General features: G+C 32.3%; 2 protein-coding genes across 4 annotated transcripts; one reads left to right on the plus strand and one right to left on the minus strand.

Annotated features, from left to right (window-relative positions):
* LOC105646363 (putative WRKY transcription factor 31) lies at positions 1 to 2,892 on the plus strand. Its single transcript, XM_012232209.4, has 5 exons — positions 1 to 493; positions 578 to 676; positions 774 to 1,340; positions 1,438 to 1,551; positions 1,729 to 2,892. Exons 1-5 carry the CDS (start codon positions 104 to 106, stop codon positions 2,494 to 2,496), a joined length of 1,938 nt encoding a protein of 645 aa, XP_012087599.3. The 5' UTR covers positions 1 to 103; the 3' UTR covers positions 2,497 to 2,892.
* A 6,352-nt stretch (positions 2,893 to 9,244) lies between these two features.
* Positions 9,245 to 17,427, minus strand: LOC105646364 (cyprosin). 3 transcript variants are annotated; one of them, XM_012232212.4, is made up of 14 exons: positions 17,274 to 17,427; positions 16,224 to 16,594; positions 16,040 to 16,100; positions 15,181 to 15,275; positions 14,988 to 15,100; positions 14,617 to 14,785; positions 14,457 to 14,496; positions 14,235 to 14,299; positions 13,074 to 13,187; positions 12,811 to 12,875; positions 12,542 to 12,698; positions 12,343 to 12,462; positions 9,873 to 9,961; positions 9,245 to 9,605 (listed from the first exon to the last, which is right to left on the minus strand). In XM_012232212.4, exons 2-14 carry the CDS (start codon positions 16,584 to 16,586, stop codon positions 9,521 to 9,523), a joined length of 1,536 nt encoding a protein of 511 aa, XP_012087602.1. In that variant the 5' UTR covers positions 16,587 to 16,594; positions 17,274 to 17,427; the 3' UTR covers positions 9,245 to 9,520. The 3 variants fall into 3 exon arrangements, with proteins under 3 accessions (XP_012087602.1, XP_012087600.1, XP_012087601.1); XM_012232210.4 differs by having other exon boundaries at positions 12,811 to 12,878; XM_012232211.3 differs by having other exon boundaries at positions 12,811 to 12,878; positions 17,229 to 17,288.
* Positions 17,428 to 19,040: the final 1,613 nt, after the last annotated feature.

The following is a 19,040-nucleotide window of genomic DNA, read 5'->3' on the forward strand; positions in this document are numbered from 1 at the left end:
TTCTTAGGTCTCATCCTCCCTTTTTATTGCCGAGTCCATTGCACCGTTTAAAGACTTACACACCCTAACTTCTCTCTCTTCTCTCTCCTCTTTTTCTTGATTTATGGCCAAAGGAAGAAGTGGACTCTTCATTGATTCAGATCTAATCACTTCTGGTTTCTTCATACACAACCCAACAGTGCTCAATTCTTTTCCTGATCAACAAATCTTCAATTCTAATAACAACACAAAACTTACTTTCATGGATTCTTCTACTGCAGCAACTGTTCCTGCTTCTTCTACAACTACTACTACTATTCAATTTCCTGTCAATCTTAACCATGATGCTAACGATGATCATCATCATCATAATCATCATGCTTCTTTACCGTCTGATGAAAAACGGACGGTTATCGATGAAATGGACTTCTTTGCTGAGAAAGACGATGTTAAACCGACGAACATCACTTCTCATCATCCTAAAAGTCCTACCAGATTGGATTTCGACGTTAACGTAAGTTAATTACCAATTTCAAATTTTAATTTTAAAATTTTAAATTTTTTTTGATTTTTTTTTTTTTTTGGTTTTTGTATGCAGACTGGTTTGAATCTTCACATTACTAATACTAGCAGTGATCAATCAATGGTAGACGATGGAATTTCATCAAATATGGATGAAAAAAGAAGTAAAAATGAGGTAATAAATTATTTTTCCTTTTTTTATATTTAAAAACTGTCAATAATACTTTTTTTTTTTTTTTAAATTTTATGGTGTATATATTGAATTTTTGCAGTTAGCAGTTTTACAAGCAGAGCTAGAGAGAACAAAAATGGAGAATCTAAGATTAAGAGACATGTTAAATCAGGTTACCAACAATTACAACGCGTTACAGATGCGTTTAATTACAATAATGCAAAACCGAAAGGTTGAAGATAATAATGAAGATGGAGATGCCTTAGAAACAAAAGTTGGAAATAAGAAACACGCCGGAAATGGAGCAAAGGTTGTTCCCAGACAGTTTATGGATCTCGGTTTGGCCGCTGCTGCAACTGGTGGCGGCGGAGGCGGCGGCGGCGGTGATACTGATGAGCTTTCTTTATCTTCATCGGAAGGAAGAAGTCGTGACCGGTCAAGGTCGCCGGCAAATAATGTAGAGAATAGAAGTAATGAAGATGGAATGGTGTTTGATCAAGAGAAAAAGGGTACGATCGGAAGAGAAGAAAGTCCAGATCAAGGGTCTCAAGATTGGGGTTCTAATAAGGTCGGCAGATTTAATTCATCAAAAAATAATGTTGATCAAACTGAAGCTACAATCAGGAAGGCTCGTGTATCGGTCCGAGCTCGATCCGAAGCTCCTATGGTAATATTAATAATTGATTGTTTGATTGATTTGGATTTGGATTTTAATTAATATTACTTGTTGTTTAGTAATTCTTTTTGTTTGTTTCTTCTATTAGATAACTGATGGATGTCAATGGCGAAAGTATGGACAGAAGATGGCTAAAGGGAATCCATGTCCTCGAGCTTATTATCGGTGCACTATGGCTGCAGGTTGCCCAGTTAGAAAACAGGTATATGTAACTTCTTGTTTTTCTCTCTCTTCGGTGTGCCAATTTCCATATCCAAAACTCAAATCCCGAACAACTCAAATCTAAGACTTTTGGTTGAAGGAAAAGAGTCTCAATCGCTCATCCCGACCAAAGTTGAAATTTTTATTAATCTTAATATTTGGCATCGAACATGTATAGGTACAAAGATGTGCAGAAGATCGAACTATCCTAATAACAACATATGAGGGGAACCACAACCATCCATTGCCACCAGCAGCAATGGCAATGGCATCAACAACATCTTCAGCGGCAAGAATGTTACTATCAGGATCAATGTCAAGTGCAGATGGACTAATGAACCCAAATTTCTTAACAAGAACTTTGTTACCATGTTCATCTAGCATGGCAACCATATCAGCTTCAGCTCCATTTCCTACTGTTACATTAGATTTAACACAAAATCCAAACCCAAACCCTTTACAATTTCAAAGGCAACAAACTCAATTTCAAGTCCCATTCCCAAATCCACAACAAAATTATCCCAATGCAGCTAACCCAGCAGCTTTGTTGCCTCAGATATTTGGACAAGCATTATACAACCAATCGAAATTTTCTGGGTTGCAAATGTCTCAAGACATGGAAGGTAATAACAGTAACAGTAATAATAAATTAGGACACCAATCATCTCCAGCAGCAATGCAGGAGCAGGGACAAGGGCAGGGAAATTCATTGGCTGACACTGTAAGTGCAGCAACTGCTGCCATAGCAGCTGATCCTAACTTCACTGCAGCTTTGGCAGCTGCAATTACATCAATAATTGGTGTTGCTCACCCAAACAATATCACTAATAATACTAACACCACCCTCACAACCACCAGTAATGCCAATTCCAATATAACAACTACTAGCAACAACAATAGCAATGGCAAAAATAAACTCAACAATTCAAGTTTTCAGGGGAATTGAATAGAGATTTTGTTTTCTTTTTTCTTTTTTCTTCTTCTTCTTCTTCTTTTTTTTTTTTTTTTTTTTTTTTTTATTTGGGAGTCGGGGGGATATATTTTTTTATTTTTCTTCCTTTTCTTTTTTGACCTTTTTCTTTTTTTGGAATGGAGAAAGACTCATTATATATATATATATATATATATATATATATATATATATATATATATATATATATATATATATATATATATATATATATATATATATATATACCTTTATTGGGGATTGGAGTGTAGGACGACAGTGATTAAGCATAGATTTGGGATTCTTTTTTATTTGAATATTTTGTTAATTCCAGTTGTATGTGAATACAGAGTAATAGAAAATAAAAATAGGAAAAATATTGAAAAGAATAAAGCATATATCATTTTGTATGGTTTCAATTTATATATATATATATATATATATATATATATATACACTATTTAATTTTATTATAGCTCAAAAATTCAGGCTATATTTGGCAAACCTTTTAATACAACTTTTAATATTTTAACTAATCTAATGTTCAATGACAGATTAGCATGGCATCTACATTAATAATTAGTTTTAAAAAGTTAATAATTAATTTTGTCGAACAAAGCTTTAGAATAAAATAAATGACAATCATACATCGTTGCTTTATATTTAATTCTAGAGTGAAAATACATTATAATCAATTACATTCAATAACATGAATTTTTTGGGTAAACTTTTTAAATGTATCTTTTAGTATATATGGGTACTCTTCGTAGAAATCAATTTATATTATTATTTCTTGTTTTAGATTTTTTAGTTAGTGACTATAACATCTTTTATATATGTAATAAATGTCATCAATAAATGATAGTTTATAATCGCATGTATATATTGGATATAGATTCTTAAACTTAAATAGTTAAATATCCTTATTCTTAACTCTTAAATATCATAAGCATATGATAATTATATTGTAAGTAGAATATATAATTTAACCTTTGAATTTTAATAAAAAGACCTTATGACACTTTAAATTTTGACACGACTTTTATGATTTCATAATAATTTTAAACCTCTCCACACTAAAAATAACATTATTTAAGGTTTTTATTTTTTATTTCAAAATATTGATCTGAATCGAGGTTAAATAACTTTTATAATAATAATTTTTTCACTTTTTTAACTGTCAAATTAGTGTTTAATCAATCTGATTTTACAAATTGAAGTGAGTTGATCAAAGTGTTTAATATGTGAAATTTTATAAATTGAAATATTCAATAGGTCAAAATAAAAGTTGAGTGTTTCATAAAAAACATAAGGGTGAATTTATAAACTGAGCTTTATATTACTTTATTATAGTAATTAGATGATATCTAATTATAATGAAATTAAAAATATTTCTATATTTAAAATTTATATGAAAATATTACGTGTTTAAAACTTCACCAGATATATGCCATGCAAATATCAAATTAACTAGTGATATGAAATAATCAATCAATAATTGAATTATTGAAATTATTAAATTAATCTATATATATATATATATATATGTGGTTGTTTAGCTTGGATTTCCCGGAGTCATGCTTGTCGAATGTGAATGTATGGCTGTTGAACGTTCCGATAGATGCAGCCAAAACCCATTCATACATACAGAGATAGGAACAAGGAGAGAAAGAGAAATAGAAAATGAGAGAATTTATTCTACTGATTTTGGAATTATGTACGCAAAATGGCGGTCAAGAACGAAGTCAACAAAACCGTCTCACAGACGTAGTGGTTAAAAAGAAAGAAAGGGTTTTGAGATTGGTTGGACACGTAAAGGAAGAGAATCAGAGAGGGACTTTTTTGCTTTTATCATTTCATCTTTGTCCATTTCCCATTTTGGCCCTCCACTTGTTCCACTTGATGACAGTAGTCAGTACAAATTTCCTCGTGTATTAATTCATTTTCAAATAAAATTTAAATTTTGGTCAGTTTCATGCTTTTTGATGGGTCAAAATTACGATGGAGTAAGAGAATAAATAGTCGCTATTATTGTTTAAAAATTATTCATTAGGTAAAATAATAAATGAGACATTTGATATTTGTGCAATTATTTATATTTAATTTTACCCAATGATTTTTATTGTCAATCTTTAGTCTGATCGGTCTTTCTACGTTTTGTAAAAAATTATGTGAAGTGAGATATTGAATTTCTATCCTTTTTATCATAAAATTTATAATTAATTTAGTGAATATTATTTAAAAGGAAAGGCTACCTCTATCATATAGCTCACAATATTATTCTAATTCATTAAACTTTCATATATTAAAAAAAAGTTCATTAAAAATATTTCTAACCATTTATTTATTACATATTAAATGCAAAATCCTTCGTCATCTTAATTTTCAAAAAAATATTTTCTACATAAAAAATGTTGAATATTTTTTCTATTGGCAAATTTTATTTATTTAAATATTTTTTTAACAAAACTTTCTGTCCCTATTAAAATTTTGAAATCAATTTAATCACTTTGAAGACTTGAGCATTTTTATAATTCAGAGAAATAAACTAATTATATGCCTCCTGTGAACTTTTCCATATCTGTGACAGGTTGTCCCAGTAAATCTGTCACTGCTAAAATTAAAACTGTACCCCCTGCTAGAACTGCCTATATGAATACCCTTTCTCTATCCAAATTTCTTCTTATCTTTCTTCCCACCAAGACTTCCTTTCCCTTGGAACTGAGAGCCCAGAAGCTTTGTACTCATAGCAAATGATTCGCTCATCCCTGCTACATTACAACTCCTAGATGGAGCTACAATCTTGTTTCCTTTTTTGCCTGAAATCACCCCATCAAAATGTATTTAGGCTCCATTTGCCTGACTGAATCAATTACAACACTAAAATCCTATTCTTTTTGCTAAAATAAAGTATTCCCTTTGTCCCCAAAAATATTTGTCATATTGACTTTTACACAAAGTTTAAGAAAAATAATAATTAGAGTACCACATCATACAAAATATCTCTACTTTTCTAAAATTGTCCTCCTTCAAAATAAAATGGTTATTCCTAGAATTTAAAACTAATTATAAAGAGGGGCATAAAAGGAAAAGTAAATATTTTTTAAGTAATTGGACAAATATTTGGGACATCTAAAAATAGAAATATGGACAAATATTTTGGGGCGGATGGAGTACTATATATTGGATGCAACCCACTAATGAATCTAGTATCTTAGTACCCTCATATAGTCCTAGAGCGTATCTACTCAATTCTGTAAATTTGGTGACATACTCATCAATAGATAAATCCCTCAAGCTAGTGACTCAAACTCTCTCATCCTGGCTCTCCTGGTTCCTTTTGGTACAAATTGGTTCATGAAAAAAATCGAAACTATTGCAAGACATCCTGGTGATAGAAGGCTGAATATAGTCTTTGAACCAAATCTCAATTGTATGCTCCATCCAATGTCTCACAAATACAATAGTTCTACCATCATCACAACCCAGCTCAACACAAAACTCTCTGATTCTAGCTAAGTAGGAATGAGCATCCCACAAATACAATAGTTTCATCATCATTACAGCCCCGCTCAACACAAAACTCTCTGATTCTATCTAAGAAGGAATAAGCGTCCTTGATCTTTATGAATTTAAGCAGCTTATACCTAATGAATCTATTATAAACAATTTCATTAGCTGCCCTCAGATCAATTGGGGTTAGAGCCTGCTAGTGTGGTTGTGAGGCTAGAGCTGGCATGGACGGATGCACTGTTGCTGTTGAGCCCGAAAGAATTGTTGTTATTGCACTAACATATTATTCATAGTAGAATGAACCTCCATTAGAGAGAAAGGAGTGGATTTGAAAGCTTTCATCTTGTGAATAGGAAAATCAGTTATAAAAGGTGTGGTTTAAACCGGAAGCGAATCGATCAAGGATCGAATGTTAACCTAGAATGTCAAAGGTGACCTTTGCCCACTCTTTTGGTCATAACTCTTTTCCTAGATTGAATATTGGTATGATATTTATACCATTAGAAACTATACAGAAATAGCTTTCTAATAGTATATGGCACGCTAAAATTCAAGTTGAAATGGGCCATGAACCAAGCACAAAATCATTGCAAATCAGTGTAGATCAAAACTACTTAGAATGACCTTTGTCCACCATTTTGATCATAACTAGAGATACAAATAGAATGTTTTAGTGATTCAAATTGTATTAAAAACTAGACATCCATATCTTTCCAACGGTATATTATAAGCCAAGATCAAGGTTGATTTGTGTTATGAAACACGAATAAAATCAAAGTTTTAATGCAAAACTACCCCCTAAGCCAGTCAATCGCTGCTAATGGTCAATCGGCCATGACTGGTGGTCATGGGAGGTCAACTGCCCAAGGATGGGTGGCCAAAATGCTGAAATCCCACTCCAAAATTCACAATTCCCTCTTACAGTTCTCTCTTTGCTTATTACAAAGTATATTCTACAGTTGGTCATAGTTAAAATATTCTTTTGGCTTTCTAGCTCTCTTCCCACCTCCTCCACTCTTCTTGAGTGTTCTATATAAGTTCATTAGCCCATCTTTCTTTCTCAAGAATGGAGGTAGTTGAGTTCCACCACCTACCACCTATGGTTGCAAAGAACTTTCTGTTTCTAATTCGACAAGAAATTGGAAGTTGATTTGACCACCAATTGACCCATCCATCTCCTTGAAGGATAGGGGCAATCCAACTCGTCCTATTACTCTTCAAAACCACAAGAGACCACTTGCTATAAATCTGGTAAGTACTAGGAACTATATCCCTCTACCTCCACCTATTAAACCATCTCTCTCCTTGAAAAGTGGTAGTACTCAAATGGAAAATGTTAATGGACAAAGAAACTTCTTAGGTATTCCTTTGAGCTTCATCTACCAAAAAGCCTTAAAATCTAGTCTCATTCAACCTCTTGAGTCTAAAACGTGGTGATAATATTTTAGAAGATATCTACAAATTCAAACTCTTGTAAATTTGAGTTCAAACTAAATTAATAAAGGAAAAATAATTATTTCATCACTGAGGTTTTACAAAATTAATTATCTCGTTATTGTATTCTTATATGTTAGTTATTTAGTTCCCAACGTCTGATTCCGTCTCAATAATAGATCCTTCCATCTGAAATCAGTCCATTCTTCTATTAAAAAAGGGTAAAGAGTAAGAGAAACGAGAGATATATATTTTAATTGTGGTTATTCATGGTGGTTAAATGAGGGTAAAGAGTAAGAGTAATAGGAGATCGCTTGCTCCGCTTGGTGGTTATTCATGGCTACTGTTCGACTCTAAGGTCTTTCTATAAGTTCAATCTGATTACTTTCAAACTTCTTCCTTTTATTGGAAAAAAGATATGCACTCTTTTCTGCATAACTATCCAATAATAAAATATCCTAGAGAAAATCATCATAATTGTGACATTAACAACTCATGACTAGATCTGAGAGCAAAATTTTAAGATATGAGGAACAATAAACCCAATATTTGGCAACAATAATTCAGATCTGTATCAAAAGATACAAATCTAATGATTATTAAAAAAAAAAAATGAAAATGGTGAATATTGGTGAAAGCTCACAGTGGCCACTGTGGATGAAGAAAAGAGTTAGGTTTTGGGAGAGAGAGACTCTTTTGTTTTTTATTTTTACTAATTGTCCATGACTTTTATATTGTATGCATTTACCTTATTTTAGTTTTATATATTTATATATTTATTTGTTTATTTTCATTTCCGAAGTTGTAGGATTTATTTTTTTATAAATATTTATTTTTATATATATAACAAAAAAGTAACCTCTAATGCAATGTACAATAACAAAGCAACTTGTATAATACACGAACTTTCACCTAGTTTCTAAATAAAATTTGCTTAACCTTCAATTTCACAAAGAACTTTCTAGGTAGTTGCAATTTTATTGTAAATCGACCTTTGTACTTTGGGCACCATGAACTTATCAACCAATTGTAATTACACTCTAATTTACTTTTAGGGTGCAATTGCATCCTAAAAGTGAATTACCATACTCTGAACTTATCAATTTGTTACAATTACACTCTAAAGTAAATTAAAGTTGAAATTTTGATTAAAATAATGTAAAAAAATGGACTCTATGCCTAAATATTTAAACAATAAATAATAAAATCATACCCAATTATTCACATAATAAATAAAAAAACATCAAGATTGAGTATTTAATTTTAAAATTGACCTAATTTCGAGATGCAAAAATAATGAGTTGGATGTTAATTCAAATTAGGGTGTAATTACAAGTAGGTTGATAAGTTCAAGATGACCAAAGTACAGAAGTTGATTTAAAGCGAAATAGCAACTGCTCGAAAAGTTCGTGGTGAAATTGAAAGTTAGGCCAATAAAGCCTAGGGGCCATGTTCAGCAAAAGTAGGCGTTAATCGTTCTAGTAGCTATCAGTTTTACTAGCATTTCATTAAATATTAGAGAAAGTAAGAGAGAGTAGTAACATTTCATAATTTATTCGCCCAAACGCTAATACAAACGCTATAACTGAACACTATAACCAAACACTACAACCGAACACTATAAATGATAGAGATAATGTCTTAACTAGATTAAAACACTAAATACTATATAATGTTATTACCGAACAGCGCACCTGCAAATGGAAGCATCTCCAAACTGGCCACTCAGAGTTGTAGCATAAGTTATAGAGTGAATATTGGAATTTTTCTGTTCCACGAGTAAATGAACAGACATCCATTTAAAAGAAAAATGAACATGAATTTGTGTTATAAGTGAAAATTGTAATATATATATACATAGGGGGAGGGAGAGAGAGAGAGTGAGTGAAATTTAAGTGTGTATACATAGTGACAGCGGGCAAGACCCATGACAGAGTTCTGTGACACAAATTATTTGAACTAAGATCACATATTAGTTTATTTAAATGTATAAGTTTCTGGTCTGCCACATATTAGTGAAGATGTTCTGATACCAAAATATACATATTATATATATATCACATAAAGAGTTTTATTAGGCTGCTTTCGCAAATCCAACTGTTAAGTTACCATAGTCGAACACTGTGTGATAAGGGCCCATAAATACATCACCCAAGATCCTGCATCACATTACCAAAACTACAGTAAGATTACATCCTCATTTCATTGCTATTCAAAAACCATTCATTTACAAAATCTTCTATCCAATTTTATGTCTAACTAACTTAAAACTGTATATGTCAGATGGGACCTACAAAACCAATTTCTGTAATTCTCAGGCCCTACCAATTTTGTCAGCACTTCTTATTTTTGTGCATCAGCAGCCCAAAATATGATAAAATTTGAAAGATGATATAATATAAACAATAATTGGACGAAAATTTTACCATAGAGGTCCACGAGGAGGGGGCAGATCAAAAGCAGTAAATCCACTAATGCATTGAGCTGAAACTCCCTCTCCTACTTTTAGAACATACTGCAGTTCCAAAATTAATAAATAAACAACAGCATACTGATCCATGACAAATAGAAAAATGAGAAAGCATTAGAAAGTGGATTTCATTTTGGGTTGGTTATTTGAATAGAAAATTTGATATCCTCATAAAAATGTTTGGAAGGATAATTATAATTGGTTCAAAAATCATGATTCATTGTTCATTACTTCATTATGCTAGATCCATCAAATAAAAGATATAATAAACCAAAACTCATTTTTTGAGTCACTGAAGACTTTTGTTAATTGTGTTCCATACAGTTCACAGTCTTTCGAATTTAAGGACTCTAAGGACGCATTTAACAGCAAAATAAATAAGGAATTCATTGCTGGGAGTTCAAAAGTATTAAAAAGTGTATTATTTTTCCATCATGGAAATTATTGAAGTTAAGGGAAAACGAGGAAAGAAAGAAAATCCCATTTTTCGTGCTTTTAAATTTTTTTGAGTTTTATCTATTAAATTTTCTACTGCTTTTCGAACCAGTATTAACATATTATAAATTTTCATATTTCATTAAATAAGACCTCAAAATCCTCAAATTGGAAAATTTATAGGTTCATAACCAATTGAAGAGTAGGGAATATACAAAACACAGACAGTCCAAGGGCTTAAAAATAGGTTTTTCCTCGTAAAACCAAATATACGTCCATATGGCCATTCAAAGTATTAACATTAATGGCTGATGATAATTATGTAGAACTTCATATTAGCTGAATCAACTGTGTTGTCCATGAATATAAGAAGATTACCACCCCATGCTTTGTTATTAAATAGGCAAGCACCTACTTTGAAGCTTGTTGCTGAAATAGTTGGGGAACTCCCCTCAAGTAAGATAAATCTCTATACTCATCCTGGTACTTGAAAATGGGTCAATAATGGAAAGAAAGACCGTGATTGTAGGAAAAAGGTTAAAAAAACTAAAATTTTTAGATTTTTTTTTTCCTTCTCTTTGACCTAACTATTAAAACTTTAGGCCTGAATTTATTTTTAAGTCTACACTTTGCATGTTCTTCTCTAGTTTCTCTTACAAGTTTTTTTTTTTTTTAATATTTTGATGTCAAAATTTGCTGTTCTTATATGAAAAATGTATGCCTGTTGTGTTTCATAGAATATGAGATAGAATACTTTGTTTACTCCATTTTTATAAGCTAATGTACAGTTCTCAGCTTCAAGATGATGTTTTTATGCTTGTTTAAGTTGTGGTTTTTAGTTAATTACTTTGCAACTTCACACAGGCTCAGAAGTTGACATTCTTTTTGATAATTCCAAGTGTCTGGAGAAAAGATCTTGATCACCAAAAAGAATGAACCCCCTCCCCTCTTAAATGAATTCGTGGTTCAGTTTGGTAAGTTGAGAGTAAATGTTATAAACATTCAACTCAGTTACTAAATAAATAATTCAAATCATATCCTAAACAAGTTATGCTGTCCGAAACCAAGGTCATTTTACCTTGGTTTACATATTTGGTTTTGGTTAGTTTCTCACAATCAAATCAAATAATTGCTTTTTTGCAAATCCATGATAATGATATATGTATTGAAGAGAAAATGCATGTGTGACAGTGGAGCCTGAGTAGATAACTTTAATTCAGACTATCTCAATGAAGCAAAAAGCATGGCTTTTAATTTTGACTATCTGGATTTATTTGCAAACAAAACCATATACTCACAGCAGTAGCAAGGAACTCATATAGCATTAGCATTCAGATAGCGGAGGTTTTCAAATACCCAAATCATAACTTGATGCATTTAGTTTCAATTTGGTCCTACACACACACTAATAAACATAAAAAGCAAAAATTAAGTGAATATATTTATGTCAATTCTTTGTTCAGTTAGGATTTTATTTGGTTTTCATAGTTCCAGACAAAATTTCAGTTAGTCATATTTAGGAGCCAAACGTACTCTTAAGAGTGACAGAAGCATGTTTATTTTCCTTTGTTTGGATTAGGTTGAACTAATTTGGTTTGATCCATTTTTCCCCTACCAACCCCTTGGGTTGCCACAGGGGCCAACAATTATTTCATGGTCTGGGAGGAAGAATCGAGGTCTGTACATTTGCAACAGGAAGCAGATGATAAAAATTGAAAGCATGTCAATCTGTTCATGGAAGAGTTGGGAAGCCACAGCTTCTTGGTTTGAATAGTTTCTTTTTTCCCTTTTCAATTCAATTGAATTCATAAATAAAATTGTGGGCCATGGATTTTTTTAACCCGTGTGGAAAATTTAACAAAAAAAAGTTATTTTGTAGTGTTGCCACATCAGCTTTTCCTCTTCTTTTTTGTTGAAAGTAAATCAAAGTTAGTTGTTGCTGCTACAAAAAATTCTTAGTCTTTTTTATCAGAAACAGTATGATAAGATACCTGCTCTGGTGTAAGCTCAAATGCTTTACCACCAATTGTGAACGAGATGTTAGCCATGGAAGATAGACTGCTACAATCAACTGCTGATTCTCCATTTGGACTTGGCAATCGGTCACAGAGCTGCAATTGCAAGTGAGACCATTAGTTACTGCAAGACCACTTTCCTGCAGAGAAATGTGAATTAAAAAGGCTAGCTTACCTGATTCACGTAATTTAAGATTTGATCTTGTGTCTGATTTAGCCTTAAACGATTCTGTATCCATACCACCATCATCTCACAAGCAGTACATGCAGCATCTTGCAGACCATCAGATTGTCTATCCATGCTTGCGTCCACCACACTCTCAATGTTTGTACTGTAAAGATGGAGTTGACATATTTGTGGCACAATAGATGTAGCAGAGTTAACAAAACCAAGTGAAATTCCAAACCTGAAAATACTAATAGCACAACTGGGTTGAAGCTCACCTAACACCTTGAGTCCCATCAAAAGTACAAAAACCAATTTGGGAGCAGATCTTTTGTGGCTGTGCCTGCTTTACGAAAGGATAAGGAGGAAAATAAAAGAGAAAAAAGAAGGCAGTTTGTCCAAGGAATTTGAGCATAAGTTCGGCCAAGAAAACACAAATCTTTACAGGTTGCATCAAGTCCATCCAAATGTACTACTCTAAGGGGAAGAGCAATTATGAACCATTAAAAAGGAAAAGAATCAGAAAACCTGCAACACTTGCCTGAGCTAACAGCAGTTCCAGAATAACTTTCCCATATTGCTCAACCATTGTTTTGCATTCTTGGCTTACAACACCAGAGGCTCCAATGGCATGATTAATTTGAGTAATCACAGTCTAAGGATGTAAAAGCATATAGAAATATCAATCAGAAAGCTACTACACTTCAATGAGAATATAGTTTCAAGATCAAAATGAAACTGATCTATGTCTATGTAAGAGATGGTACAATCTGCTGTAGCAAAATGACAAAGTTTTTATTTCAATTGAAAGTTGATTATTCATAAAAAAAATGGCAATGATTATCACTAGTATGGGGCAATGTTAGACCTAACACATTGCCTAACAATTTCAAGTAGCTAGATTGCCACATTGTTCAAAAAGAAAAATGAAATTTGATGGTAGGCATGAATATGGTAATATAATCAGAAAATGATCTTCCAACACACTCCAGAAGGTAAAGATCTTAAACATGCAATTTCTAGCTTTGTAGAACTTGTACAACATATTTTAAACCAACGACACCAAGAAAAGTAACAGGAGTAAAGCTCTGTGTGCAATTATTCATTTTCTATCCACATCACATTGAAGGAACCAAAGACAGTTTAAAATTCATTTACATTTACAAAACTATTTCCAATCATTCCAAGGTAGTCAAAAGCAAAAGGTGCATTCAAGGAAACAAGTCTTTTCATTATGAGTAAAGAGTTCTGCAGTAAAGGGAGAGAGATATATAGGAGGACAGAGCATAGAGAAACTGAAAGAGAAAGAGAGAGGGATTAAAAATAGAAGAAAGAAAAATAATTAACTTTAATTGACCTGTATACCCCATTTTTTGAAGTGAAGGAGCTTTAGTTTGAAATAAAAAAGACTTGAGAACCTTTTTCTAAATAGGTGCAAACCTCATGCACCTCTAGCCTTACATAAGGCATTTGCTTTTAAACACAGTAAGCAAGCAATTCACGAATCATGCCCTTCCCAGTTGGTCTGAAAACTACAACATATTTCCTCACTAAGCTTTCATGCGCTATAGTTAGTTGTGAAATGGCCAAATCCTAAGATATAAATACAATTTTATCCATGTGCATGTATGCCATTATACAGCTCAATCAAGCACGAGTCTCAGAGAAATGTTCAACAGAAAGTGCAGCCTAAATAAAATACCGTTGGGCCTGCCAGCAAGGAAGTTCCAGAATCAGCAATTGCCTTGCAGCCACTTGCACAAAATCCTGAAAAGAAGTACATATACCAAACAGACCTTTCAATACATAAGAAGCAAAAAGGCAGAATCTGTAAAGGGAAGGGAGCATCTCAGATGCTGATGATTATGATGATCAGAATCATAATAGAAGTAACAAGAGTACACAATAAGTTATGTATAATTACCAGTTGTTTCACCATCAATTAATACATCACCCATATCAAACTGTGAATCAGAAATAACTCATTACAAATAAATTTGAAAAGAGAGAGAGAAAGAGGTAGATGGAGAAGTTAAGAATAGAATATGCAGGGTTGAAACAAACACGGGTCTTGGGAAGCTAACCTGCCAATAACCTTTTTGAGTTACAGGAACATATGTGTGTTCACCCTTGTAGTGATTAGGATCAACCCCACCAAACACAATTTCTCCCCCTTCTTCTCCTTTGACATTGCGGTTTAGCCAAAAGGAAAAAACTTGTTCCTTAACAAGACCTTGATTAACCATATTATACCTATTAGAATAGCATGATAATCAGTTAAGCAGAAACATCGAGATTGCAAATAACAGTGACCATAAATTTGAAATTTTAAATAGAAAAAATTATCTATTTGCAGAAATATATCAATCATTTGATATGAACAACGAGGAACAGTTATCATGTTATATTCAAACAACCAATCTTAGGATTTGGCAGCTGAAATTAAGTGACTTACCAAACAGGAACAGCATTCCCAACTGAGATTTCCTGGAAGCCAAGGCCAAATATACCATCAAACTTGGCAACCATGAATATGATGCCTGGCTCTTTTGTTGCCTCGATGAAATCCTAATGGCCAATAACATTATTAATGGAAACTCAAAACGTTTAAATGAAAATGCCAAAAACATGTATCTTCTCAAAGTTACCTGATCCCTAATAACAAGATCACCAACTTGGACATTGTCCTGGCTAAAGAAACCGGCAATTGAACCAGTGCCATATCGGATAGCAGCAGATGTACCTGCATAGAAGAAGAAACTATGATAAATATCAATATTGAAAAAGTTTCTCCCTACTGTAAAATAAAAGAGGCTTCTCTTAAAAAACATGAATTGGTTAATTAATAGACCTTTATTTTATGAAATAGACAGCATAAGTGCATGTAACAGTGATCTTGAATTGCTTTAGAAGTCTCTCATGGTCCATTTTCTGGCAAGCATGGGTCATTGAATGCCTTAGTTATATATCAACTGTTCTGAAATACTATTCATGTATTGGAAGGTAAAAGGAAAAAAAGCTTTAGTCATAGCCAAAACATGTAATGCATGCCTTCATGCACTAAAATATATCACATATGAAAAATGACCATATGGATAATTTATATTTATATGTTTCCTGGAAGCCAGAGTGAAACACATGCCACACCAACATACATCAGTATTTATAGAACTGGTGCTTGCTTTCAAAATGAAGCACCTATATCATCCCAATCAAAAGAATGTGGCAAGATTAAATGAATTACCAAAATGTAAAGAGAAGATATTTTCATATTAAGTTAATTTCAATATCCCCAGATATAAATGGAGTAAAAGGCTTTTTATACAGCAATGTTATATAAAATTCTATAGACTAAGAGGGTCATTCATTGGAATACATCCAAATTGTACCCTAACCGAACAAAAAAAAAAAAAAAAAAAAAAAAAGGAAAATTAAGAAGAGGATGGGAGGGGGGAATCCTGTCATGATCTCATTCAAAAGTATACTTAACCAGGAAAAGGATCATACCGTTCTTCTCATAGGTACTTGATTCGCTGGACTTATACCTGGAATGGAAGTAGCAAGCAAGCTGCACCAAAATGAAAAACCATCTATATAATTTTTACAAATGAATTTCAACCAAAAAAAAAAAAAAAAAGAGCACTAACATGATAGAAAAATTAAATATTGAGAAAGGAACAAAGGGACCCACCGAGAAATAACATTTTGAAGAGGGTACCCAGAGATTAGAACTTCCCGTGTCAAATATCACAGTGAAAGTCTGGGAAGGTGTGCCAATACCAATTTCACCAAAATACTGAGCATCTAAGTAGTTTTTTAGTGTAACAAATTCAGCATCCCCAGAGTCCCTGAGATCATTACGAAAATGGTACTTTTTGGTTGCTGTTCTCATTGATTCCCCTTCTTTGGAGTCAATGGTTCCAGCAGGACGATTGACTTGATCCATTTTCCGCTTTTTTAATCCAATTCTGATTAACCCAACATTGTGTACAGAAAGAGCCACAGGAATTAAAAGTAGAAGAGTGATCAAAAGAGCATTGCATTTTGTTCCCATGTTGAAACCTGCAAAAATACCATGACTGCATTACAGATTACTCCAGGCAACAAACTTGAACCAATAAAATTCCTACTGTTTGGGCAGTGAGAAACACTGGGCATAAGAAAGGTAGAACTTCACATATTTAATTTCATCATACAGTCATCCTCAGGAATAAAATCTTTAATTAATTCAGCATATAACCATCCCATGAAATAAAATATCTGCTTTTTTCATTTTGCTCAAACAGCAGTATTGATGCTAAAATTTTCAATTAAACAATAAACCACTAAAAACTAAATTAGATTTCAAAAAAAAAAAAAAAATTCTGTCAACATCAATTGGGACAACATAGAATAATACTACTAGAAAACTTACTTTAGAGTGGAAAATGTTAACATAAGCTTAATAATACAACCAAAGAACTAACTTGCAGGGATTTATGCAGAAAAGCAAGTAAGTTATCTTGGCATATGTTAGCATCAGCTTTAGTAGGTAATTGGAAATGTTAACATAATCATAAATGTATTACAATGAATAAATAAAAATCCATTAATTTTCTTATGTTTTCTCAGCAACCAAGCAAAAACTACAAAGCGTAATCAATAAATAAATTCATACAAAATTAATTAAGAAAGTGAAACACATGCAGCTTCACACCTAAAATTCTGAGTGTAAAATTAAAAGCAGTTATGAATCGCAAACCTGAGAGTTGATAGAGCAGAGCAGTTGATAGAGAAAATTGAAATTACCAAGAAAAGAGACCTAAAAAGGTCCAAAAAAAATGCACAGGGAGATGGAGACAAAGATTGGGTGTTTTGTTTATTGGGTACTGTGCATCATGTGGATTGCAGACCGTAGATTGTGTTTGGACGTTTTGCATCCAGCGGTTTCATAGTGATAGAAATTTTAGTGGGACCTCTAGGTTGATGCGGCAATTTATTGGTGCAACATTTGGCGCATAGTGATGTCTTCATAGTGATGTGTTCAGTGGAGCTGACTGGTATTTCCACTAGCCGTTTGTTCAACCACCAGTCCACGCCATTTGTGTCGTGGATGCAGGGTTGTATGAATGGCGTTTATGCTTGATTTATTTTGCGCCAGTACATAAATTCATTATGCGTTTACGTTAAAAAAATCTCCCAATCACTTTCAACTTTTACTTTTAATACATTGAAATTTCAATTTATAAAATTATACAAATTAAATATTTCAGCTTATAAAAATTATTTCATTAAATATTTAAATTTTGAAAATTAAATCAATTAAGTATTCATTAGAAAATTGAAAAATAGGAAAACTATTATTCCGAAGATTATGTTGATCACACGTTAAGTGAATATTCTGCATGTAAACGCCAAAAACACCAAAAAAGTATTATTGCTAATATAAAGAGGGATAAAATATTAGCAAAATTCATAATTTTATGAATATAATAAGTCATTATAAAGTTTGGGCTGTTATAATGTTTTTTTCTATAAAATAATGGAGTATATTCACGCATTTGACCATTTATTTTGAATTATTTGACAAGGTTATTAGGTGAAAATTTTGAACCGCCGAATATATAAATTTTTCCATAAACTTTTACCAAAAATCACCTAGCATCCTTAACTTTTAAAATGACCTTTGTGACCCCTTGTGAACTTTTCTTTTTTATAATAACTTCACATTAAATTTTACACTTTGTAACAATTACACACCTTGCTTCGTCGATCCATATATATCATAGTATTTAGTTCATAGGTCTCAATCAATTTCAAGGTGATTTGAAGAAAATTATAGTTATATGGATAAAATTAAAATTTGTTAAATGTATTTGTAATCCATTTATCTATCCAAAATTTAATACCACATTTCTCTCGACCATAGTTGTTTTCACTAAATTGATGAGCTAAGGGGAGGACTACACCGCTGTGTTATTGGAGCGCATAAAGGAATCCAATGAATTAAAAAAAATTTAATACTACCTTTAACTTTTATAGCCATACATTTTGAATTTATCCAAATGAAATAAAATAAATAAATAAGTGGAATATAATTAAATTCATGAGAGAATATAATTTTTAATAATATATTAAATATAATTTTTAATTATAAGTTATAAAAGCAACCCGAGCAGAGAGTGCAGGCCTTCATCTAGTAAAAAATATACAGTGCAATACACGTGCGATGACGTGGAAAATTGCATTCCAAATGGCAATTAATTTTGCCACGTCAAATTTGTCCACCACATCTCTACCGTCTACCTTATCATCAACCGCCATCTTCGTCTTTATCCCATCTCCAAGCACTATGCTTCCTTTCTCTCTGCTTCAAAACTTTCTTTAGTTCTCTCTCTCTCAATTCATAAGCGAATCAATAATTTTATCCTAAATTTAAAAAAATTCTAAGTTTTTCAATTAATTTATTATTCTTAACAGAGATGATGAATCTGTCAGTATGAGTGATAGCCAAGATAACCAGAGGCGG

Source organism: Jatropha curcas, chromosome 3, assembly GCF_041381405.1.
Source record: "Jatropha curcas cultivar XTBG-Jc1 chromosome 3, XTBG_Jcur_1.0, whole genome shotgun sequence".
In the NCBI taxonomy this organism is placed as follows: domain Eukaryota; kingdom Viridiplantae; phylum Streptophyta; class Magnoliopsida; order Malpighiales; family Euphorbiaceae; genus Jatropha; species Jatropha curcas.

Excerpts from the sequence above, each read along its gene's own strand:
- LOC105646363 (XM_012232209.4), top strand. The coding sequence starts at position 104 with ATGGCCAAAGGAAGAAGTGGACTCTTCATTGATTCAGATCTAATCACT. Across the intron at positions 494-577 it reads GATTGGATTTCGACGTTAAC|ACTGGTTTGAATCTTCACAT; the intron begins GTAAGTTAATTA and ends TTTTGTATGCAG. Across the intron at positions 1,552-1,728 it reads GTTGCCCAGTTAGAAAACAG|GTACAAAGATGTGCAGAAGA; the intron begins GTATATGTAACT and ends GAACATGTATAG.
- LOC105646364 (XM_012232210.4), bottom strand. The coding sequence starts at position 16,586 with ATGGGAACAAAATGCAATGCTCTTTTGATCACTCTTCTACTTTTAATT. Across the intron at positions 14,786-14,987 it reads GGGAATGCTGTTCCTGTTTG|GTATAATATGGTTAATCAAG; the intron begins GTAAGTCACTTA and ends CTATTCTAATAG. Across the intron at positions 9,606-9,872 it reads CCTCCTCGTGGACCTCTATG|GATCTTGGGTGATGTATTTA; the intron begins GTAAAATTTTCG and ends AATGTGATGCAG.